At 32.5% G+C, this 26,039-nt stretch overlaps 1 protein-coding gene across 2 annotated transcripts; it reads left to right on the top strand.

Moving 5' to 3' along the window:
* Positions 1-9,527: 9,527 nt before the first annotated feature.
* LOC148604698 (major facilitator superfamily domain-containing protein 6-like) lies at positions 9,528-25,640 on the top strand. Of its 2 annotated transcripts, none has more exons than XM_088551022.1 (5): positions 9,528-9,667; positions 12,967-13,065; positions 14,425-16,011; positions 18,581-18,745; positions 19,535-25,640. In XM_088551022.1, exons 2-5 carry the CDS (start codon positions 12,981-12,983, stop codon positions 19,660-19,662), a joined length of 1,965 nt encoding a protein of 654 aa, XP_088407148.1. In that variant the 5' UTR covers positions 9,528-9,667; positions 12,967-12,980; the 3' UTR covers positions 19,663-25,640. The 2 variants fall into 2 exon arrangements, with proteins under 2 accessions (XP_088407148.1, XP_088407147.1); XM_088551021.1 differs by lacking the exon at positions 9,528-9,667 and adding an exon at positions 10,341-10,544.
* The last annotated feature ends 399 nt before the right edge of the window (positions 25,641-26,039 follow it).

The raw sequence follows: 26,039 nt of genomic DNA, 5'->3' as shown, positions 1-26,039 counted from the left end.
CAACATTATCATGTCTTACTTCCTTGTTGAATAGCTAAATACAACATGGATTTTCCCTGCACTACTCTAAACTTAGAATGGCCTCTCAGCAGGTACCCGAATTTTGGTTATTCCCCTTTGGTAAACAAAAATATCGTCTGCTTGGCAACATGGCTCGGCACGGGAAAGAAATGACAAAGGAGCAAAAAGAAATCATAATTGCCATGTCAAATGACGGAATTTCCAGTTATAAAATTGCTCATGCAACCAAACTGAATAGCAGAACAATTCAAAAATATCGCAAGCGGTGGCGAGAAAGAGGAGATATCGAAAATTTACCTCGAAGTGGAGGCCTAGGACTAGGAAGACGACACCGAGAGACGACTGGATTTTGTTTCGGTCAGTAAAGTCCAATCGTAGACAAACATTAAGAGATCTTACTGCTAAATTTAATGCTAGAATTGGATGTGATTTGTCTACCAGAACTGTTTGTAGACGATTATTTCATATTGGGGACAAAAGCCGGATCGTTTCCAAGAAAACCACAATATTTGTGGTAAATCGTGAGAAACGGAGGCGCTTTTGCCGAGAAAAACTTCACTGGACAGTTCAAAATAATTGGTCTTCAATCATTTTTAGTGATGAAACAAAGATAATGTTGGAAAAAACAATAAAAATTAAGTCTGGCGCAAATCTACCGAAAGATTACGTGCAGAATGTGCTGGTGTTCGTGGTGACTTGGAGGCTAATTGCCGTGCATCAATGATGTTTTGGGGCTGTATAACGTACTATGGAGTGGGGACTCTTACACCTGTGCAAGGAAACATGAATAGCGAACAGTATATATCTGTTCTTGATGATTTTTGTGGCCTGTTGTTGCTCGGCACTTCTCAAATCGTCGATGGACTTTTCAAGAAGACAATGCACCTTGCCATGTCTCGTTTCGGTCAAATCAATGGAAGCAGGAAAATGATATAAATACTTTACCATGGCCACCTCTAAGTCCAGATATCAATGTGGTATAGCTGTATTTTTATCAATTTGTATTTGTGAACAATGTATTATTGTTTGTAGTCATGTATCCCTGTATGTGATTTATTTGTGTGATTTGTATTCAATTAAAGTTAGTTTTATCAATTTCATTGCTTGAAATTGTAATTTTATATGTTACTCCTTTACAGTACATTTGTAGTCTGCTATATCCTTATTACTCAGATATTCCTACTCCTTCCTTGTTTCTTATTGGTTGGTTTATCTTTTGGCGGGAACTTGTGATTGTGGGTAGTTGACTCTAGGTTTTGAAGGAGTGAAGAAGCCATTTTTTTGTCTAGTGGAAAATCTTATATTTACCTGGATTGTCTATCTGTGATAAAGCCGATCTTAATTTGAGGTTTGTTTCTTATTAATAATTTAGTACTTATAACATTCAATTCTTTAAATCCTGAGAATAAATGATCTTTATGCAGTAAATTGGTGATTGAGTTTGAATGCTTTGTATGATTGATTAGAGTGTTTTGAAAATCTTAAATAAGCTTTAGATTTAAACAGTTTCAACTAAATAACTTTATTGTAACAGTAAGATTTGCATAAAACTGATTAAAAACATTTAAATAACTTAAATGCATAATTTCATATGGATTTAGCATAATTCTGATAAAATGTATGAGTGAGTGATAAATCATTTCAATCTGAATAAATTTAATACTGCTCAGTTCTGGTAAAAATGTGAATGGAAGGGAGATAACTATTTTTACTATATTGATTCAGTAGTTCATATGACCTGAATATTTATGGGTGTAAATATTGGTACTTCAGGTGTATATTATAGTGATGTCCTGAAACTGAAGGCCATAGGAAACACAGCCTTTACACAAACATGCGAGGTATGTTATGCTTATGCGTTGTTTAACATGTTGTCTGCTCTATTTGTTACTGCAGAAAAACGTATGTCTGTCTGTATTTACATATTACTATTTTCAATTATTTGGTTAATTCACAGATTAATATCTGTGAGATTGATTTATATGTGTAGTTAACAAATGCATATAATACATGATATTATTTACATGATCTATACATTTTGAATAAGAGTTTAAAATGGGATATTTATGTACGAAAGACATATTCGTAATTAGTTTTAGATTATAAGGAAAGTATTGTTATTTTTCCTATTTTTGATTACCTTGAACATTTTATAATTCGCTTATCATACCATGTATTTACGATGGTTATTTATTATTACAGGGTATTTTTCATTGTTTCCTATGTTACGATGATTAATAAACAATACTAGAACTTGCAACCTGGGATTTGTGTTTTAATGCCAACCAAAACACGATTACATCAATATTATTGAAAATGCGTGGAAGGTGGTTAAAGCTCGGGTTCAAAGAAGGGTAAATGAAACTTATAACGCTGCCGACTTGGAAAGAGGGGTTCTTGACATTTGGATTCGTTTTTATCGATTTTTTAAAAATATTTTCCTTAAAAAAGAATAGGTTAACAGATGTAAAAGCAAATAATTGAGAAAACATAATCCATAATCACCAGGTTCCAATCAAAAGCATCTGCAATGAAAATTGAATACTTGGAAAAATCTTAAAAACGCATATGACAATGAATAGCTTATGTGAAAATCCCACTTTATATCATTTCAGTTTTAAATGCTTAAGATTAGATGAGATTAAAGTGTCCAAACTTAAACGACAACACGAATAAATGGATCTCTATCCAATTAAAGTCTACTGGACTATAAAGTAAAGGAAGATTTTCACTTGTTTTCGTTTGTATTCATGATCAGAGAAATACACTGTAGATTCAAACCCTTTGTTTATTTCAGGAAAGAATTATCATGACTGATTCACTTTGTCTACAGTAACAGAAGTTAACTAAAATATTGAAAAGTACAAATCTGAAATTTCCTGTTTTACGTGATTAGGCTCAATTTTCTATTAATTAGCTTTCTTTCACTTTCTGATTGTATTTCCATAACAAATTCATCCTTATTACACCACCGCTTAGAAGGAGATGGGGCATACTGTGTCAATATTTTTTCTCAGCAACTACTCGATCGGCACACAGACTTGGAATTTTAAAACATTTTACCTCGCGTTCAAATATGCCATATGGTGGGATCCATATTCGGGAAAATTCTATAACAATTAACTTCCTTTATGTCGAGGACTTAGTATATTTTCCTTATAGAGTGATTGAAGGCAGGGGTATATCACTAGTAAGCCATCGCTCACAAATTTCTTGTTATTATTGTTTTTTTTGCAGTATAGTTACGGAAATATGTAATGCGTTAACAATAGGGTAAAAGTGGAAGGACTCAAGTCCTATAAATTTGTAGCATATGACTTGAGACCATTAGCCTATTTGAGCATCTATTATTCAGACGAACCTCTGAAATGAGTTTTATAGTCTTATCATGATAAACATTAAAATGATGGCCAATTACTTTCATATGTACAATACACTGCATATTGCCTGAAATAGGTTGGTGGGTGTAATTCACTCCACATGTATAAGAAGTTCAACACTGCAGTTATATTTTGGCAAACAAGTAGGATTTTGTTCAATCAAAACCATGCTATAAAACTATGCCCTTTGAGGGCTTGCCGTTCTATAACGTCCATTGGTGATCTCCAAAGTCGAGGAATTTTCAACAGGAAATTTTGGGGAATTTAAGGGGAGTTGCCTTTTTTTTTACTTTTTGGATATAATTCTATAGCAAAAACTATGAACCATGCACCCATTCAACGCTTGAAAACTTTCTAATTTTATTGGAAAGCTCAGTTTTTACTGAATTTTGTCATTTTCACGTCACGGCCTCCACTATACCTCAAATACTAAGCTAGCACTTTACTTAATTTTTGGCAAACAAGCGGATATATATTTCAAATACACCATTAATTAACTTTATATAAGGTCTATAAAAATCCTTTTTGGTGAAAAGGAGGGGGGCGGGTATGCTTGCCTATGGTCTAATCCATTCATTTATATATACAGTGTCGGTAAAACCAACAAAGATTGTTAAAATACAATTATAAATGGCTAAAAAAGCGACTCCATCAGGGATAGGTATTTATGAACAGCCCATGAATGAGTTGTATAAACAAAATTACGTATATGATTTGAGTGCATTGGAATACATGTACATACAGAGACACAGTTGATAAAAACAAGTCAAACATATAATTGAGGTAAGTTATTAAATAGCGCTTCCTGAATAGTTAAATTGCTTAGCTCGGGTCGGGCACGTCAGAGTTTCTTAAACTATAACAACAAAGTATAGGATATGGTAAATATGTGAAAGAAACAACAACCCCAAAGAAATGATGAATGTCAGCTCAAAGCCACCCACTGGTTTTCAATTAATGAACGACGAGGAAACTCTCACACCACTGGACAGGTTGCAGCTGGCGGCCACCTATGGCACGCCGTATAATTGTGTATTCCATGTTCAAGATATCTCTTGTACTTTATGAGATATCTTATAAAAGTATTAAAGTTATAGTATCTCTTAAAGGTTTATGAGATATCTTATTTTCGTTAGAAGATATCTAATAAAAGACATGAGATATCTTATGAGATTTTTCTTTATAAGACATCTCATTGGATATATATATATATGAAATATCTTATATAGTATATAAGATATCTCATAAACTTTATAATATATCAATTTAACGTTTTAAATATAAGGTATCTCATATACTTTATAAGACATCTTGTATATTATATAATATAACTCATTAACTTTATAATATATCTTATAAACAACTATCGGTCTGGTATAAGAAAATACAAGACGTTATCCATCATTCGCGATCGAAACGTCTTAAGAAATAGACGTACGTACAGGATGTAGGCTGTAAAACGTAATATTTAAATGTTCATTTTTTTTTAACAAACTCGGCCGTGAAATTAATAACTCTTTGCGATAAACATCGCACTAATTTTTTTCTTTACTTAGCAGAATCGAACGTAGAGTATGATGACCTGGACCCCAAGAAGTTTGCGTAGTTACGGCAAACTCTGGCATAACATATGAGTTGTGATATAAAACTCCATACGCATGTGTTGAAGGGATATTGCCACTGGTGAAAGGAAAGTTGACAATTCTGAATGAAAAGTCATCACGTTCGTCGTAAAGTTTTCCTTTACCATCGATCTCTAAGTGCAGGTCAAAATATGAGGCCGATTTTTTAAGTTTCTGTAGTATCCTTCATCTCAAGTTCTTTGGGGTAGATGCGATGTATCAAATCCCCGAAACTAGGATTGTTTAACGACAATACGTCATCTATATAGCGGAAACTAAGGTTAAAGGATCAAGCTAAACAATGTTCTTTCTTTTGGATCAGATCAGCCTCATAAGAGTGAAGGGATAAGTCAGCAAGTACAGGAGCACAATTTCTTCCCATTGGAATACCGTTTGTTGAAAAACGAAACGAAACGAAATTCATTTACATTAATTTTACTAGCTCAGAAAGATTCGATCGTTCCGGAAGTCCTAACACCTCAGCTTTTTTAAGTTCTACAAAAGAAAAACATCGGAGGCACTAGGCAGATGGATATGTCTGGAATTTGACCGATCCTATTCTAAATTACGCGGGTGTGATAAGGAGAAATGTCATAAATTGTCATATTTTCATCAACGAAAACAAGCTACTTTTAAACTCATCTTAATACATGAAATTTCGTCGATGTTCCCAAACATAAAAAGATCAACAAAATGCCAAAATGTTCAATAAAAATGAGTCACGTGATCGGTTAATCAAGCCTTGGTCGGACCACATAAATGTCAAAAGTGCAGTGGGAAGGTGACAAATTTGTATACCCAAATATAACAGGGTGATAATCTGTTCCTGTTACCTTCCATGGCCGTGATCAATAAGCAGACGTACGACTGGTATTTTTATTATTCAGCATTCACAATACAACAGCAACGTACAAACAATCAGAAGAGAGAAAGAGTCAGAAGACTCCCTTCTTGAGGGCGAACCCTCTTGAACTTAAATTTCTTAAGTTCTCTCTTTCATAAGTTCCTTCTTAGTCCTCTATTTCTAAGTTCCCTATCTCCCTATATATACTAACGATTATATAAAACAACTGTGTATTGGTCAAACCCTCTGTTCACGTCTATATTATAATTAATTTATCATGTTTCTTTCCCCACTTTCAATGTGTCATTAATAATATCCTCTGTATTTAACCTGTTCAACCACATTTGTCCTCGTGTACCCTTGTCATCTTAATGGTTGTATTCTTGTTTATGTATACAGGTATGTCATATGTACATGTAACACCTTTTTGATTTGTACAAGTATGTGGTTAATATTTGTTTTATTATCTGTTGTGCACATTGGAATTTCATTATGTATTGGGAGTTATTTTGTACATGTTCTCATGCTTTATATAGTTGTTTTACCCCTTATACATATCAATTTAATCATAAGTTTACATGATAAAATATCAGTTATAAAGTCTCAAAATGTCCATACACTCTCCTCCCTTTCTCAAAACTAACATTCTTTAATCAAGAATGTCTAACCACTGTCCTATCACACAAATTTTAATGGTAGGTCAATGAATATGTATATTTATCAAAATGTGCTGCAGGAAGTCTGAAAAATCTACATGGAAGTTAAAAAATGGCTCGTAACTTGCATGAGATGAGATATTTTGGCGATTCCTTGTATTTTAAAGAATATCAAAACAAAACGCTACCGATAGATAACTTCTGGTAAAACGAAATATACTCTTTCAAATGAAGAATAAATCAGGTAAATCGACATAGCGCATGTCACTGCACTTTGGCATTTTCTAAAGCATATAATTTTTCACATAGCAGCGACATTAAAACAAACGCACTGGCGACCTCAGAGACCTATAGTTGCGATAGCAGACTACGCTTTAAGTTTCTTATTTTTTGTAAAACTTGAACTGTCTAAAGTATTTGTTTTATAAGGAACATGAGGTACTTAAAGTTGATGAACAATTTGCCAAATGAGAAGAGACAACATTGAGGTGTTTTTGCTCCATACATAAAGAAAATAGTTCAATGATAATGATTTTGTCATAGCCCCCCCCTCCAACACACATACACAAATACACTTCACCATAGTAACGAATGAAGTGTCATCATTCAAGGAATACATGTATACAGTTAAAACACAATTTGGCACAAAGCTTTTTTCAGATGCACTTTCCATTAAACACATAACTACTTGTATTTCACTAATACATCCAATTTCAATGTACATGTATAATGTACACATTAATTATGGCAAGTAAATGCTTCCTTCTGTTAACTTTGTTAACAGTTCTTGAAATCAAAATTGAATCCTGCATCTAAGTTCCAGGGAATATTTATTCACAAATTTCTTGTCAGTCTCAGTTGAAAACTGTTCTGTAATATTCTTTACTCGATATTCCATCACCAAAGTTACAGAACTATCAACCATAAGTAAAGTTAACCCTGCTGTCCATGGTTTTGAAACAGCTTGGGCCAAAAATAATATATTGTTTGTTTCCCCAACCCCGACCGACACGAAAAAATCGTCGTGACCCAAATAATTTTATTGCCGATTTTGTGTAGAAATTATTTTTGTAGTTGTTGTTAAAATCCATGCAGTGGTGCTCCCATAAAATGGAGGAGCCTAATACATAAGAAGGGGACGCTGTTCTTTACAGCGCATTTGTTATCGAAATAGGTGAAAACGCATCGATGATGCAAATAGGCTTTCTCGGGTCTTTACCTTATCCTCTATATTGTTCGTAAATTCAAATAAACACATACACGCCATATTCTGTCGGTTTCTGTTACCGTTTATTCGCTGGAAACTTTAAGAAACAATTGTTAACAATGGCGCAGATTTTCGAAGATGAAATATTTGAACAGAACCATCCCACACTAGTCTCGTAAAAGCAGACAGCCCTTACTTCTCCCCTGGTAGTGGGTGTTAAGGGGTTATTTTCGTGTACTGTTCCGAGCATTTTTTATCGTTCATGCATCATGATTAGGGTTCTTTATTTTTTTTCCAATCTTGATAACTCGTATGGTTAGGGTCTAAAATGTGTAACCCGTACCCGCATCCGTACCAACTTTTCCCCGTACCCAAATATTGTTTTGCTAAAATATTCCTTCTTACGCCACGTTAAAGAACTGAAAATTGAATGAGATACGGAAAATAGTGAGAACTAAATTTTTTTATTGACTATTTCTCACTAATTTTGGTACATGTAGTAAAACATGTTATCCTGAGTTGAACGGTGATTTTGAAAATTTGATTGGAGCAGCATTTTCAAAATTGCTGTTATTTGCCTGCATTTTTTTATTTACATTTGCTCGATTTTCAACAATCCTTGGTTTTTTGTAATAAACATGGTATCCTGAGTTGAATGATAATGGTGGATAGGTTAATTATAAACCTTGTTTTACTTCAGTATCTGTTTTTTTCCTGAATATTTTTGTAAAGCAAGCTATATAACTCAGTACTAAAGGGTATAGTTTTCTCTGCCTTCTGTGCAGCTGTTGGGGCAACAAACGAAGGACAAGGAGGCCCTTAAAACACATCGTATTGTGTTACCAGTGTGCAGAGATTGCATTATCATTGGCAAAATACTACCAATAATATAAATGATTTCAAAATATACATAAAGTTTTATTCGGTAAATCTGACATGAGGAAAATGATAAATTGATACACCATAAAACTTAAAATACTGGCCTATAATGCTGGTTTGTAATTCCTATTTACAAATGCCAAAAAAAAAAAAAAAAAAAAAAAAAAATTTCCAAAAAAAAAAATGAAATATTTTACCTACCTACTCACACCTGACATGGTAGGGTCGGGTTTGGAGAAACAAACAATTCTTTATTTTTGGCCTTGGAGTTGGGAAATATCTCTGTAAACAAAGACAATAAAATTCAAATTAGCATATCTTTCATGTAATTAACTTACTGGTCAGTCATTTACGGCCACACGGGTAGAAATGAATTAAATCTTCACACATAATACAACCATTTGACATGTCATTGAATATATTATTGAAAGGAAGACAATAATTTGCATTCCTGTTATAGATAGTGTTTGTTTAAAAGAAGTACTTTACAATTTGATTAAAGCTATCAAAAGATAATATAAACAGACAGTTACTAGTATGAATTTACAAATTTGCGATCGGGTTAATATATTTATCATTTCAATACACATTTCGGCAGACGAAGATTTTTTTCGTATTTGAAACTCTGATGATAGTAGCTCGATGTATGTTAGTAGGTCAGTAATGAATGAACCCCGGTTCATGTACAAGAAAACTCCTTGTATCTAGGGTATCTCTGTGTTTATGCATTTAAATTGAAAAAAAAATAATGGTAATTTTTTTTATTATTATTTTTTATGTAAGTTGTTGGAATGTTCATATTAACATCCCTGAAAATCTGAATTGAATTGCGCAGGTGGAACTGTTTTAAATTACAGAAAAGCTATAAAGAAGATAGTGGGAAAATTAATTGTGGTTTCGTGCCGTAGCAGAAATGGTCGAGTAGTTCCGATAGTTCGATCCCGTAGATAAATAACGGAAACCGGACAACTCGACCTACGGACAACTCGGCACGTGTCTCCGGACCATTCCGACTGTATATTCAGGGACTCGGACCGTCATATTAGACAACTAGGACCGTAAGTACTAATTTGTTCGAAGCAATATATTCTAGAAATGCCATAAATCATAAAAAAGGGGCGTTTAAGACTTTTTTCAACTGTACCAATTACTCACCTAATGCATGGTATTTTCCAGCACCTTGCAAATTGTCACTGATCTGCGTGAATATTAATTAAAATCAATTTTTAATAATGGGTAATTATCGGTGTCATCAGAATGATAACATATTTACAATGCTCTATATCCGATATCTACCTGACAAATAACAACTATAAATAGGTATACTGAAATCTGGTGGTAAATAAACAATTAATACATGTCACGTAATACCTAGATTTATTTGATTCTTTTTTATCTATATGAAAATATTGGAAAATAAAGAAATGGAGTAGAGCAACTTTAAATAAAACTTTGCATCACTGGTTTCTTTATTGTGTTAAAAATTACTCAAACCAAATTAATATTTCGTTCGTCTTTTTTTGTTTAATAAAACTGCAATTTTTTTCTAATAATAATATAATTTGCGTATTTTTTCTACCCTTTATAATATTATAGTAAATATATAGTATGCGAGTTTGCCTTTATAATGTTATAGTAAGAATATAGTATGCCGAGTTTGTTAGATACAGAATTTACAATGTGCCGAGTTACCTTGTGAGTGCAGATTTTGTAAAGTGCCGAGCTGTCCTGCTTCGGATTCAGTTCGTCCCGTTCCGAATTGGAAAGTTCTAATTTCGGCTGTAACATAAACATATGGCTTCGACTTGAACATATAGAAAATAGTTGGAATTAACCGATTGCTATGCAGAAGTTAATGATAAAGGAACAATTTTCAGTTTCATATAGTATAGCTATTATTGACTGTCACGTTCATTTACATTGATCAGTCGAAGGGTAACTACGACATTAAGAAATAAAAATAACTTTCGAAACATAAAACACAGACACTTGTTTCATACGAAAATAAATATACCCCTCCTCTAAAGAGAAGGGAGCCTCCGAGGGTTATTTTTTTTGTGTGTGAAGGGAAGAGTAATAATTTTTTCCTATAAAACAAGTGCCTGTGGTTCAACATTGCCTTTCGACAAATATATATGGCCTGAAGTCTATAGACCCTTTTCAAGGCTTTTGTGATAAGTTGGTGAGCATGCTCAATATACACTTCCACGAGGTAGAGCTTGGGTAGAACAAAAGAATTTTCCTCGCGGAAGTGTATATTGAGCATGCTCATCGACTACCCCAACGTTAGCACCAAAGGGTCTTTCACAATAAATTTCCTGTGTATCCAGAAAGAAAAATTAGGCATAGCATCCACTAGACATGAAAAAATTGCATCAAGTTTATGTAGAATTGCATCAAAAACTGACCTGTCTATTTCATGGTTAATTTGATAAATTCTTCAAAGAGTGCACAAAAAAACAACCTGAGATTCACTTGATATGGTCCACTTACTGCTCACTTATCATGATCATTGAGCATGATTAGATTCACCACAAAAAATCATGCACTGGTTTCCTTTCTGGTCTCTGATTTTATCTATTCTGCATTTAGCTATACCAGAACAGTGCTTGTCTTTGGTCACTAGCCCAAAGCCCAGGTATGGTAAAAAAGTGATTGGGGCTAGTGAAATGATGTGAACTTTACCGGTTTTGGGCTAGTTGAATCCTGTACAGTCCCCTATTATAGTTGTTGAGAAATTTGAAGGAAAGGACTGACAGAACCAGTTTATAACTTAAACTTGATGTACTATTCTACCAATCATGCTTTTGTCCATCAACTAATTGCTGACTCTTCACTTCCAAATAATCATATTGTCACATCAATCAGTGGTCACACTGACCCTAATTCAAAGTGGATTTGATTGACACATTTTCACATCATTTATAGTAGGCAACTGATAAAAGTGAACTTCACTTCACTTGTCTTGGGCTATTCTGGTTTTCTTTGTATTTCCATGATTTTCTTAATGTGAAGTGACAACAAATCATCTCTCATCTTTCTTATACAGAGCATTAGCTAAAAAGATGACATCCAGGAATGGTCATTTGGTGTTTCTAACATTTATTCTTTCCTCAAAAACTATCAGTCAAATGTACATGGCAAAATAATGTGTGTTGAATAACAGTCCTTAAACTCTTATTTTTTTGTTAATTGAAAGGGGTTGCAATTGTGCAAAAATATGTTATTGATGTGATAAAGAATTTGTGAAAGTTAGATCAAATACTATTCTGCCATTTTAATGACCTTTATTCAACCAATGACTTACAATGTGGAAGCCTAATCAACAATGCAAACTTGGTTTCATAGACTGTCTAAAGTTATGAATACAGTAAAACCTGTACTAGTGACCCCCTCCCTAGGTTACCTGCCTATAGCAACCTTTTTTTTAGCCTTATGTAGCAACAATCTGTAAAACATGACTAAAGACCATTGAAAACCGATCCCCAAATTGCAAATCCTGTGTACAGTGACTTGAAGGGTTTGAAATGCTCAAGCAACATACACAATTTTGAATTTGGTCTTAAAGTCTTAAAAATAGAATAAGCTTGGGTCACTAACCCTTTTTTTATTTTGAGACAATTTTAATTTCTATGAAATGATTTACATTTTTACATGTGCATGTAAATGTCATTTTACAATAGATAATTTGATTCGTGACAAGCTTTTTTATTGGTTTATATAACCTAGCTTGGTACTGTGAGTTGTTAATGTGGAATTAATCCCAAACATAATAATACGGATCAGTTATAAAAAATTGGACTTTAATCAATAAAAAAAGAAAAAAAAATAATTATAACGTATAAGGGATGTTTATAGTTTTTTAACAGATTATACCAAATGACCTGGTTTTGAGGTCAGTTTACACTAATTACTGTTACAAACGGTGTTATTTGGTGTAACCTGATTAAATATTGTAAACATTCATTAAGAAATATGGTGAAATTCACAATCTTGAATAGAAGGCTGCCTTGTCAGAGTATGTATGATGTCCCCAAAATTTTGAGTTTGATCTTCATTTTCATAAAATTAAAAATCTGTGGTCAATAACCATTTACATTTTAAAACACAAATTTATTTCCTATTTGATGATGAATATTTCATTAATGTGTTACACAAACAAGTACTCATAAAAAAGGTTTGGGACTTTGGAATACAATGTATTTTTTTTTCAAATTTCATTACAAAATAATCAACTGTTTAAGAAAAGGTTAATTTCTTTTAAACCAGGGTCAGACAAAAAACATAAACATTTATTTTTATTGGTTATTATTTGATACATGTACATTCAAATAAAAGTTAAAAATTTATATTTTAGCAAACTGTTGAGGCATGGAGAGTACTAATAAGAAGGGATGTGGCTGTATAGACACAATATTACTGAAAGTCAAGCTATTTTATTTCTTTGAACTTGCATGTAAGTACGATGTACATGTACAAGTCAACTTTTTTACTTGACAGTCAAAAACTAAATACTACATTGTAGTACACTGCACACTGACAGTGGAAAACCAAGTACTACCACTCTGTAAATGTACCAGTCAGTTGTTTTACTCAACAGTCGAAAGCTTGTATAAGTACCTGTTTACTATTTAAGTAGCACTCCTGCTAAGAATTGTGCAAAATGTGATTCATGGGTTAAAAGCCTACATATTTTTATTTCTGATATTTTATTTGAATTGCAATAGCATACAGAAATAAACATTCAGTTTTCCATACAGCCTGTGTTCTTATGAGATAAAAATTATATAGAATACACTGTAGATTTTAAAATTAAGGAGATAACTCTGTAAATGACACTCAAATACAATAGAATCTATTGCATTGTCAATGATGATTATCTCCAAAGAGCAGGCAGATTTGAATGAATAATTATACATTTCATCATATAGGCCTATAAAGCAACTTAATAAAAAGATATAGCCTTTTTTTAGGTGTATCACATTTGCAGAATTTGCATGATTCTTACAAAGACTGCCACTTAAGGGGGTACCTAGCATCTTCTGTAAAATTTATTAGGCTAGTTTAAATTTCTTGAAAATTTATTCAGTGATTTACTTTGATAAATAAAGCAAAATATATAAATTTCAAGAAATTGTAAGCATACGTTTCATGGAAATAATTTGAATGAACATATAGTATTTTCATCAACAAAACTTTTGATCATTAAGTTGCTTTGAGTTTGATATCAGAATGTCACAAAATAAAACATTTTGCTGATTTTTACTGAGTTGTTTCCCTTAGGTGCTGTATTACTCCTTTAAGTCTATTTTACTAACTAAACCAAAGATCAAAGATTAGTACTGTTGAACTGGTTAGTAAATGTTCTTTAGAAGTTCTTGATAACCATTGCTTATTAATTGAAAAGACAAAGTGAAAAAAATGAGGATTGAAAAATGCTGCCAATACAGAATTTAGCTGTAAAACCAGGTGTCTAAAACAAGGGCACTCTACATTTATCACAACAAGCTTGTAGAGAAAAGCAACTCTATGAGAAAAGCTTCTTATGATAGTGTATCCTTTTTGTATAGCATTTGCACCATTTATTGACAAGATATCAGATTCCTGCGTGTAAATGATTTCCAACTTTTTACACGCTTTTCTCTGGAGTGAACATTGTACCGGTGTTTATAGAAAAATAAATATTTTTTGGGGTAGAAAAATTAAGTGTAAAAGGCAACAAATCATGAACTAAGACACTGTAGATCTGTACATGTATTTGACCATTTGAAAAAATATCAAATACGAAAGTACATTTTTATCTTCTTTATTGCAGCCATTGGTGACCTATTTCCATTCATGACCCTGTACATGAAACAGATTGGAATTACTGAGTCCCAAGCTGGTTTAATTTATGGTCTAATGCCATTTGTTGGTTTTCTAGTCCGACCAATTTTTGGTGCTATTGCAGACAAATTCAGATTTCATAAAGTGCTGTTGATAGTAAGTTGTGTATTGACTGGATTTTTCTTTAACTTGTTACTGCTTGTGCCATATGAACATTCTATCCACTCCAGTGTTCAAGCTAATATAATGTGTGGTAATGCTGATTCATATCTCAGAGACTGCTATTCAGAAAAAGGGGGAGAAACCTGCCCAATGTCCTTCCATAGGTACATAAACAAGGTCAAAGGTGAGACATTAGACAGTGAGATAGAAACAGTGTTAGGTAACTCCACATCTGACCCTGTTGTGCCTTATATTACAATGACTAGTATTCCAGATCCATCAACAGACGAAAAGACCATTTGTAATCTGAATTGTCAGTTGAACGATGTATCATCACAAAACATAGATTTCAAGCTATGTTTTACAAACTCTTCAGGTACTTATAATTCCAATGATTGCTTATTTACGGAAAAAGTGATAAATGAAGCCGAGGTCAAACTAACCATTCCTGATTTGAAAAATCTTATGAACAGTGAAGTAATAGCAGATAGAATGCATGTTGGTAGTAAAACATGTAAGGACTATGACCTTAAAGATATTGTTTACAAGGAGAAAGATTACTGGCAAGTGTTATGTAGCAAGGATTTAGTGTTGAAATGTGATCTGAAGTGTAGCCATGTGGAAACATGCTCAGTATATAATGCCAAAGCTCTTAAAACTGAGTCTTTTTGGATATTTTTTGTACTGTTTTTAGTAGGAAATATAACATTTTCACCAATTATGAGCCTTGGAGATGCAATAGCTTATGACACACTAGGGGAAGAAAGGAGACTAAAATGGGGTAAACAGAGAGTTTGGGGAACCATTGGATTTGCATTGTTTGCTGTTTTATCAACTGTATCAATGGATTTATCAGAGACCAAAAGTTTTACTGTAGCATTTTTCTTATTTACTGCTTTAAACATAGCAACTGCAGTCGTAGCTTTCTTCATCCATATATCCAAAGACATTCATTCTGGGCAAATGACAAAAGGTGTGATGAAAATTTTTAAAGTTGGCAGAAACTGTGTATTCTTCTTGATAGTATTCTACTTTGGATTTCTAACAGGTGCAATAGAGGCATTTCTTTACTGGTTTCTGGAAGCAGAATTAGGAAACCAGCATAAAATAATACCAGGTCTTTGTGTACTAGTTGCTTGTACCTCAGAGACAGTCTTTCTTTTTTTCTCTGGGAGGATTTTAAAAAACTTTGGACAAGTTCAATGCTTATATGTAGTATTTATAGCATATTTTGTTAGATTTATAGCATACTCATTCTTAGAAAATGCATGGGCAGTGTTACCAATTGAGCTAACTCATGGAATTACCTATGGAGTGTGTTGGGCTGCAGCCACATCGTATGCCAGTAGTATTGCCCCTCCAGGGATGTCTGCTACATTCCAAGGATTAGTGAGTGGCATTCATTTTGGCTTTGGTAAGTTCAGGCATTGTAATAGGAAAAAAGTTTGTTTTTTAGGTTCAATTTTTTATAGGTGGTCAAATCGTGTATTTTTGATTTCTATATGACAAATACATTTTCACTTTACAAGGATTGTCCATATACATGTAGTTCATTGACAATCTCAATAAAAACTGACAAAAATGCATTATACATGAAGAACAAACCTAACTTTCTTTTTTAATGCATGTTTTTACCTAAGTTACCAGCAGTGAAAGCAGGTTTATAAGCTGCTTGACTCGGATCTGTCCATTTGTGCATTCATCACACTTAAGGGTACCTCCTTTATGTAATTGGTAACTCAAAAAGTTTTGCCTTAGCCTATTTGAAAATTTTCTCTGACATTTCATGACAAAACCTTTTTTTTAAATTTTGAAGCTGTATTTCTGTACTTATACAAAAATCAAGATAAGCAGGTGAACTGTTGAAAGTTTGTTTGACATATTGAAAAGTGTATGTTACAGTTGATTTTTTATTTAGAATAGTACAGAATATACATGATACAGTCTATGTGCTGTGCTTTTGATCCCAACCATAAGTTGCAAGGTCAAAATCTCAAAATTTCAAGACAAAATTTTGCATTATATTGGATATGGCGATTATAATTGGATCACAAATATATATAAACAACATTCCCCAAGATTGCTGTTTTTTTTTATATTAAGCTCATTCACCACATGTGAAGGTAGATGTTCAACTTAAAATATCAGGAGTGGATTCAGATATTATGAAAAATGTAGGGGTGGGTTTCCAGGCTATTATATGTTCATTTGTGACAAAATTTTGCATGAAATTAACAAAATTTTTCTAACAAAATTGGGTGAGAGGTTCCCTTTTGGATCTGCCACTGAGAAATGTTTATGAAAATACAAATTCATTGCACCTACCATGTTTCTGCTAACCACCAGAAACTGACATATAAGAATTAGATTAATAATAAATGATGCCATGTGCATCTCCAAGTGGGGCAATTTATTAGTCAAAACAATCATGATATTTTTTTCAATTCTGTCTCTTTCTAAAAAAGAATAAACATCTATTTTTTTCAAATATGCCATCATGTTTGATATGTCAGGATCTTGTCAAACATCTCTGAAACTAAATCTATTGTGATATATTGTCATGTCGTACATGTCATAATAGATAAAATTTCAGAGATGTTTGACAAAATGCTGACAAATTAAAAACAATAATTTTGATGATGTTGATTTAAGTTCAAATGGGACACAGCACTTAACATGACTGGTGTAAGATTATATTTTCTAATTGTGCATTTTTTTATGCATTGGAGGTTTTATAAAAAGTTGTTACGTGCTTACCAAGTTACATGTAGTATTGAGAATGGGGCCCGGGGAGGGTTCTAATTTTTGGCAAAAAAAATGTTTTACTTGGCAATGGACAGATAAAAAAAAAATATGTTTCAATAATTCTCCCAATACATAACAATGTATATTGAAAACAAAAAAAAATTTACTCCAACTGAAGCTGAAAAATCCTTGGTCCCTCTTGAAAAAAAGCTGTATACACAATGTATTGGGATAGTCATGTAATAGTGACATTTTTACTAGTGTCGACCAGTGTTCAAACCTTGAGATTCTGGGCTTGGTTTCTTTTATTGCATGGTAAGTCCATTTCCTGGCAACATGCCGTGTTAAGTAAACATACATGTATATACATGTATTATCTTTCCACAGTGAATGCTATATTTGATATTATACCACCAAACAATAGAGTGGGGGCTATATTGCAATCACCTTGTCTGTCAGCCTGTCTGTCCATCCATGACAAGTTTTTTGTAACAGCTTTCTCAGTTTCTAATGGAAGGAATGCTTAGATATTTGGTATATTGCTTTCTCATGATGACTCGTACCATTTCCCCCTCATTTCAGGTTTTTGTACTCATCAACTTCCTGTTTACCTATGGACTTTGCAGTTTTTCAGGTGCTGCATAAGGGAAATTTTAGCAACAGATTTCTTCACTTCTATTGCAGGGAATGTTTAGACATGTAGTATATTGCTTCTGCTAGATGACTTGTACTGTGTCAGCCTTTCCCAGCTTTGACTGGAATGGTTGAGTTGGGGTATTCATAGAATGATGTAGCATGCATCATCTTGTAGATATTAATTTGGCCTGTTTTTATTTTGCCAAAATCGTTAAATATGAAATACATCACAATTAATAAAATTTAGGAAATCCAATTTCATGTTCTCCCAAATGTATAGATGTGATGTCACCTTTTGATATAACATAAATGTGAAGTTAAGGACGCTACTCATTTTCATTAAAAAACTACCGGTATGTGGATTTACATGCCGGTGTATATAACCTGTTTGATTCAGATGACCTATTGCATACATTTAAATGTAGGAAAAACTATGCAGCTCAGGATTCCACAGTTGAATACATCTGTACTTAATGTGCATTGTTTCATACACATGTACACTACTGTCCTGACATGATTCAAGTAGTTGTACCTACATATAATGTATGGAATGTGTAATTACAAGGGCATACTGTAGTATGGATTGAAATTTTCTTTTGTAGGGAAGGGAGCTGGAAGTTTGATAACAGGATTGCTGTATGGTTTGATTGGTATACGATGGGCTTACAGAATATATGCTGTTTTATCTATCGTTCTTCTTGTTGTGTATTTTGTGTTGAATAAATGTGTATTTGAAAGAACCATAGATGAAGGAGTTGAAATGGAAGGTAACTCCTATGTTAAATACCATACCAAAAGCAGACTTGAAATCTCTCAACCATATCATTAATATTTTGAAACTAGTCTCAAACTATATGAGATTCCATACCACAAAGGGAGGTTTTGATTTTTTTGGTTATAAACATTACTGCTTTAGAAAAGAAGTGAAAAGGGGAGTGGAGCAAATATTTTTTAACTTAGCTATATCACTTCAGTATACATGTATGTGTATGCAATTTTATCAGAAGGTTCAATATACATGTAACCAAAGTCAAGCTGTGATTGATTCTGGTTGTATAAATTTAATATCGAAAGAATTTACAGTACAAAAGGGAAAAAAAACATTAGATTTCTGGTTTATAGGTAAAAAGTTAATAAAAAGTAAATGAATCTCCTTTGACATTGTACTAGAAATGGTACAATACATAAATTGTTTATGAATTTAAAAGGTTATGGCCCTCTAGTATAGGAGTTTAGGGACATAAAGGGGTCTGAAATAAGCAAGTTTGTATAAATTACTTATTTCATATGTCTTAGTGCAAATTGTAATGTTTTCTGACTACTTTTATTCAGTCAGAATCTTGCTAAACATCACAATATGAATTAAGAGCTGTATCAAGTTCTAATGTTTTCATATGTGTCCCAACTGTTTAGGGTTGAATATACATAGTACATTCTAATAGATAAAAAAATATTTTTTTTTAAAAATTAATGTGGAATAGAGGGATAATCTTTATTAGTATGCTTTCAATATTTCTAATTTACTGCAAATGATTAGTCCATTATAATCTTTACAGAGAAAGTTCCAGCAGTAGAAAATGTAGGAGTTGAACAGGGTTTACTTAAAGGCAGTACGGAAAAAGGTCCAGCAGAAGAATATAAAGATGAACCAGTTACAGTGACCAGTAAAGATCAGAAGGCTTAGTAATACTGCTGAATATATGTAGTCATACTTGACTGGAATATGCGTTGGGTATTTCTTAGTAAAATTTTAAATTGTAGATCATATTTGTCAAAACCAAAGAGTCTAGCTGTTGATCTTATATCATACATTTTACAGCAGTCATCTTTATTTATCTTTTAATCTTCTTCATCAGTATAATGGTACTGCGACAAAACCTATAGCAACATGGTGAGTTATAAATCCCTTCCAATTAAAATGTTTGAAAAATCTATATACATTTTCTCTTGCAAATGCATGTAAATCCATTGTGATAATAGGTTGTGAGTGAATTGTTTTTATATATGATCCAAAAATCCTATATTTTTTAGATGGTTTGAAACATTCCTAAGATATTTTGAAAGATTTCTTAAGCCATTTGTTGATACATACCCTTTTTTATTACTGATCCATTCCTTGTAAGATATTTTATGAAATCCAAGTTATATGTATATGATGTACAGTTGAACCTGTATATGTTGAACTGAGAAAAGTCAAAATCTCCAATAACTTGAAATAATTTGACAGTTCAGGCAATACTCCATTTTTACGTTTGATGACTCCAAACTGGATGAATGGAAATCTTGGATAATTCAAAGTTTTCAGTCAGTCCCCTCGATAGGTCTTTAAAATAAATTAACTCTTATGACCTGATTAGTGGTATATATTGGATTGCTTTATAACAAACCACGATCAAATTTGATTTTAAATGTTCAGTGTGGCTTATGTAATTGATAGTTGACAACTTTATGAGTTGGTTTGTGTATAAAAAGATTGTGTGGTAAAAAACAAGTAATTTGAATATTCACACTTTAAAACACTGAACAACAATGAAATCAGGTATCTTGGTAATTAAAAAAAATACTGATTAATGTAATCATCCATAGTACATTATTATTGTCCCTCATGACATGTCGTAAGGGGACATTTAAATGCCGGGCATCCATCCACGTTTTCCTCAATTTTTATTGTAATGCTTTCACCAAATAATTTTGTTTTTGGTATGTTGCCTTATTATGAAGAGTTACAGATTAAGGTCTACAGTTGAATGATTTTTACAGAAGTTATGGCCCTTGGACTTAAAGAATTTCTGTGAATTTACAGTTTTCCACCCTTTTTTTTTGTAATGCTTTTACCAATTGATTTAATATTTTGTGTGTAGTCTTAGTATGAGAAGTTACAAATTAAGTTCAGCTTTGGTTACAGTTGAATGATTTTTACAGAAGTTGCAGCCCAGTCCACTTAGAAAATTTCAGTGAATTTAAAGTTTTCCTTACTTTTTTATGTATGGGACATTGGAATGCTGTTCTTTTATTAAATTATTAATATTAAAGGGGAAGACCATGTTATTGTGCAAGTCATGAATATCGAAAGTAATTATTCATGAAAATTAAATTGAAACAAAATAATTTCCTTTTCTTAATTAATTAATTGAGATTTATAATTAGGAAATCAGGATTTCCCACACCTATGGGCGCCACCGTGATCGGTTGAACTGTGACATCACGAAGTCGGTTTGTAAAGTGAAAGTAAATAGGTAATTGATTAGGATGTCCCAAAAATCGCAAATTTTGGACTTATCCCCTATAATTTCAACCCAAAATAAATAGAAGAAGAGATTGAGGCACAACATGTAAACCAAATGTCAGACATCATTGACGAACAACGGGATTTGCAGCCAGATGACTAGTATTTGTAAGGAAAACCTTATGACTACTTCCGAAGAATGTTCGTATTGCTGGTAAAAAAACTTTTCGAACATTTCTCTTTTATCATTCGTGCAATCGTAAGCTTGACAAGTCATCGTGTTTTGGTGATTAGATAAACATGATCGTGAAATATTTACGGAATATTCTTTGTTCACATATTATTTGCAGAACTTGTATCAGTATCAAACTGACTTAGTGATGTCATGAGCCATTCGGAAACTATCGGTAAAAATCAATAAAGTCTGACTATGATCTTCCTTCAGATAGGAGAGTTCTGCAAGAATGGCTATCCCCTTATATTTCAAGGATTTAGAACTTTGCATAGCCTTGAGCATTTTGTAAAAGCGCATTTTGCATTAAAGGTTATTTATTTTTTACGAGCCTAACTTAATGCAAAGGTGGTCTTTCCCTTTAATATTAAACTATTATTGTTCGTGGGGTCCCAATTTTAGTGGTTTTCATGGGTAGGTCAAGGAGAATTCCATCGATGTATATACAAAAACCACAAATTCAAGAATCTACGAACTTGTGTTTCTTTCCAAATCAATGAAAATTGGTATCCATGATTTAAAGTACTTCAACAGTTTTTGTTGAAATGATATCCAATCATTTACATCCGAGCAAACAAGTGGTAGTTACCGATATATTTGTAGTGGTGTTCTGATGATCGGTTTAAGTCGCAAATCAGTTGGTTTAGGTCAGCGATGGCGATAATCGATTGGAAAGTTGCTCAATCGATTGCCGTCGCAAATTTCCGGATTTCCGTTAGTTCCACTCCCGATCCGTAACCGCGTTTAAAATTAGTAAAAACATGGCTGACGACAACAACAACGTGGTTGTTGTGGATGAAAATGAGAAAGATAATAACGATATTGAAGTTTCGATGGAAACTGATCCAGATTTAGAAAAAATATAATTGCATACCGGCCTCATCTGTATCTAGTGAAAAGGTGTTTAGCTTAGCTGGGCAGGTTGTAAGCAAAAAGAGAGCAAGAATGCACTCATCAAATGTAGACATGCTAATTTTTCTGAGGAAAAACATGGAGAGATATTGGAAGTGAAAGGAAATTTTGCAGAAGAGTGATAACATTCTAGTCATTCTATATGTTTATGTTAATTAATTTTATTTTGTTTATTGTCATGCTAAAGAGAAAATGACATTTATGAGGGTTGTTATTAAACATATTAACAGTATTACTATTATGTATTACTTGCAAACATGTATTGACTATTGACTACCAACTGCAATACTGCATAAGTGGTGTTACAACAACCAGGAACTGACTATTCTTCTGGCTTGTTCACTCAAATTTTAAGTGTTCATTGTGTCGTCCGTCCGTCTGTTTGTCCTACATTTGTATCCACAACTCCTCCTAACCTACTGAATTGAATTTGATGAAACTTTCAGAGAATCCCCATGATGTCATTGGGCACCTCCTATTTTAGAATTTCATCTGACCAATTTTTGGGGTTTCCAATAGCAAAACATGGACATTGCCATTCATTGTGATAGGGAGTAACAGTATGCCATCCACAACTCCTCCTAAACTACTGAATGGAATTTGATGAAACTTTTAGAGAATTTTTATTTTATAATGCTTTTGTTCACTTCCTATTTTAGATTTTGATCTGACTAACATCGAAACTTCAATATCGTTATTATCTTTCTCATTTTCATCCACAACAACCACGTTGTTGTTGTCGTCAGCCATGTTTTTTACTAATTTTAAACGCGGTTACGGATCGGGAGTGGAACTAACGGAAATCCGGAAATTTGCGACGGCAATCGATTGAGCAACTTTCCAATCGATTATCGCCATCCCTGACCTAAACCAACTGATTTGCGACTTAAACCGATCATCAGAACACCACTAGCTGATACATGTAAGAAAAAAGTGTGGGAAAATTTGCCATCCATCTTTTCCATAGTGCATTTCAACAAAATTTGACTTATCAATATCTTAAGAGGGAAATTTTTACAAGCATTTTGGTGGTTATTTCGTGAGATTATGAGGTATAAATACTTGGATAATGCAATAAAATTTCTGCATTTTTTTCTTCATGTGCCACACCTTACATTTTTTCTGATTCTTAAGACAGATTGATACTTAAATGATATGTCTGGAAAAGAAATCCAGTGACAAAAATGAATTTTATTACACTGCCTTAGGTACTCAGTTGAACTTGCAGCATTCATCAATATATGTTCTTTCTTAGCAATTTTTTTGTCAAACATGGTAACAAAGCATGATATCCTTACTTACTTACTTAGTAAGGCATGGTATGTCAGGTTATTGGATTCCATATTTATATAAATGCATATACAGAGAATATACCATGGTACATCAAAGATTATGTGAGTCAATATTTACCAAATAGATTGACAAGATGATAATAACATGACTTACAATTAGATATATTTACATGTATTTAGATATTCTGTTGTATTGTACTTTGTTCTATGGAGCAGAATAGGCTTAGTCTGCTGACCAATCATATTCATTATTGAATAAGATGTGTAAAAATAAAGTCTTATGTACATTGTTTATAAACAGAAAAAAATGAGGGAAGGTATATTTAATTAACTGCTGTTAATCTTCTTAAAATGAGACAGAAATATTTACATGTAGATCATTTATTTATACTGCCATGATATTTTTTAGTATTTTTGACATTTTTGAATTCTCTGCCCTAGTTGATATGTAGTTGATAAATTGTAATTGTTTTGTGGTCTTCTTATTTTGATACTTTTACAGTCGTAGGTAAAAAAGTTCATGTTGACAATTAAAAAAAATTAGTCAAGCAAAAAAATAATTTTTTGTTGCAATCTTATTACTACTTTTAACATGTTAGCATTTTTATGTGTATTTTTTTTTGTTTTTAAGCAACAGCATTAACAAATAATGTTTATGGGCATTTAGGATTATCAATATGTATTACACATGAGAGTTCTGGCACTGTTTTATATCATATTTGATTAGAATGGTTAAACTTGGATACTTGTGTATGTTCCTTGCGTGTTTGTTTTGATATTCCATGCAGTTATTTAAAAAGAAATTAGAATAAAAATAGAAATTGATTTTGTAATGTATAAGTACACATGTACCTGTCATGGTTAGGATGTACTAATTTAAGTGTTTGTTTTCATTTACATTGTTAATTGTTTGCAATGACTCTCTCAATAAACATTATTAGAGTATATTTGGAACACTCCCTTTAATCACATGATTTATTATTTAGGAAGAGCAAAAATCAGATCCTAATTTGCCAGCTAAGATGGGAAATACATTTAAATCCTTATTTTGCCAAGCTCTTTTAGCTAAGACTGCAATATGTCATGTAACAGTATTTTAGAAGAAAGCTAATTTTTTAGTATATAAACAGTCACATTGACAACATACCATGACGTTCGATGTAGGATAAAAAAGGCCTATACAACGTGTTGGGCAAAAAATCTATAACATGATAAAATTACCTATTCAAAAATGTAGCATGACATGGAGGAAAGTAAATAAAAACAATATTTTATGAAAGTGATTGTCTGCGTTCACTTAAAGCATAAATATAAAATAATGGGTAACGGTTTACATTTTATGACACCTTTGATGAGGGGATATTGTATATTACACAGTGCTGTCATTTTTTTTTGTAAGTGATAACACCATGTATACAGTGTGTATATCTTAGTGATGTTGATTTATTTAGTATCCATCTCTGCATGAATCAGACAGTGATTGAAATATGATATGACAAAAAATCCACCATTTTGAAAGTTTAATTTGACTTATTTGCACCATCAAAATCAAGGAAAAAGCCAATATTTTCTATATCACTTTGGTAAACTGAGTTATAATTTCATTGAAATGTGCTGAAAATGAACATATCAAGGGTTGATAACTCTGTCAAAAACTTCATTTTTCTTACATTCTATTTAAAAATTTCTGAGCAAATCCAGTGATACAAAAAACAAATTATGGTCTTTATGAATATAGAAAGTATCCTTAAGTAAAATTATATTGTCAGATCAGTGGGTTGTTGACATGCTTCTGATTTTTTTTTCATTTTGCCTGATTCTTGCAAAAAACTGTCAGTAAAAATGTAGTTGTTGTTACAATATAATATTGTAAATTGTATATAGTTTGAAGTATTTTATGATACAAAATAGAATTATGTTTAAAATTAGAACTTTGGTTGTGATGCTCACTTGTATGTTATTGCTTAATAAATAGAACAGTATGTTTGTGCCTATCTACTACGATGTACATCTGCACATAAAACATGCAATCAACATGCATGTGCAGAATATAAATGTCTATCTTGACAAGGAAAATTTATCTGAATGATTTATAGTCTCAAAGGGATTCATAAATTACGAAGACCATTAAAACATATAATGGAGAACAAAAATGTATCAGTAAAATCGGGATATCATTGACTGATACTTGATTTAAAGTTCATAATACAAGGGAAACATGAAAAGAAAACAAGATGTTGACTTTTAAAATCTATGAATAAAAAATATATGACGGTATACCACTATCTAATTGTTAATCTTCCTTTCAAGGGTTTGTATTACTTTCTGATACAATGTGAGTCCTTAGGGATGACAATATTCTGTCATTTTTCTTTGTTGGACAGGACGAATTATAGTAT

This window comes from Perna viridis, chromosome 10 (assembly GCF_037379345.1).
Source record: "Perna viridis isolate PV_CMFRI_1.1 ecotype Kerala chromosome 10, ASM3737934v1, whole genome shotgun sequence".
Classification (NCBI taxonomy): Eukaryota; Metazoa; Mollusca; class Bivalvia; order Mytilida; family Mytilidae; genus Perna; species Perna viridis.
Note: the sequence above shows the minus strand (reverse complement) of the source record. Positions and strands in the feature narration are given on the sequence as shown.

What these genes read in the sequence shown, in the direction of transcription:
- LOC148604698 (XM_088551022.1), top strand. Translation starts at nt 12,981, where the DNA reads ATGGAGAGTACTAATAAGAAGGGATGTGGCTGTATAGACACAATATTA. An exon ending in TTATTTCTTTGAACTTGCAT is followed by an intron (nt 13,066 to 14,424) that starts GTAAGTACGATG and finishes TCTTTATTGCAG; the next exon opens with CCATTGGTGACCTATTTCCA. An exon ending in TGAAGGAGTTGAAATGGAAG is followed by an intron (nt 18,746 to 19,534) that starts GTAACTCCTATG and finishes TAATCTTTACAG; the next exon opens with AGAAAGTTCCAGCAGTAGAA.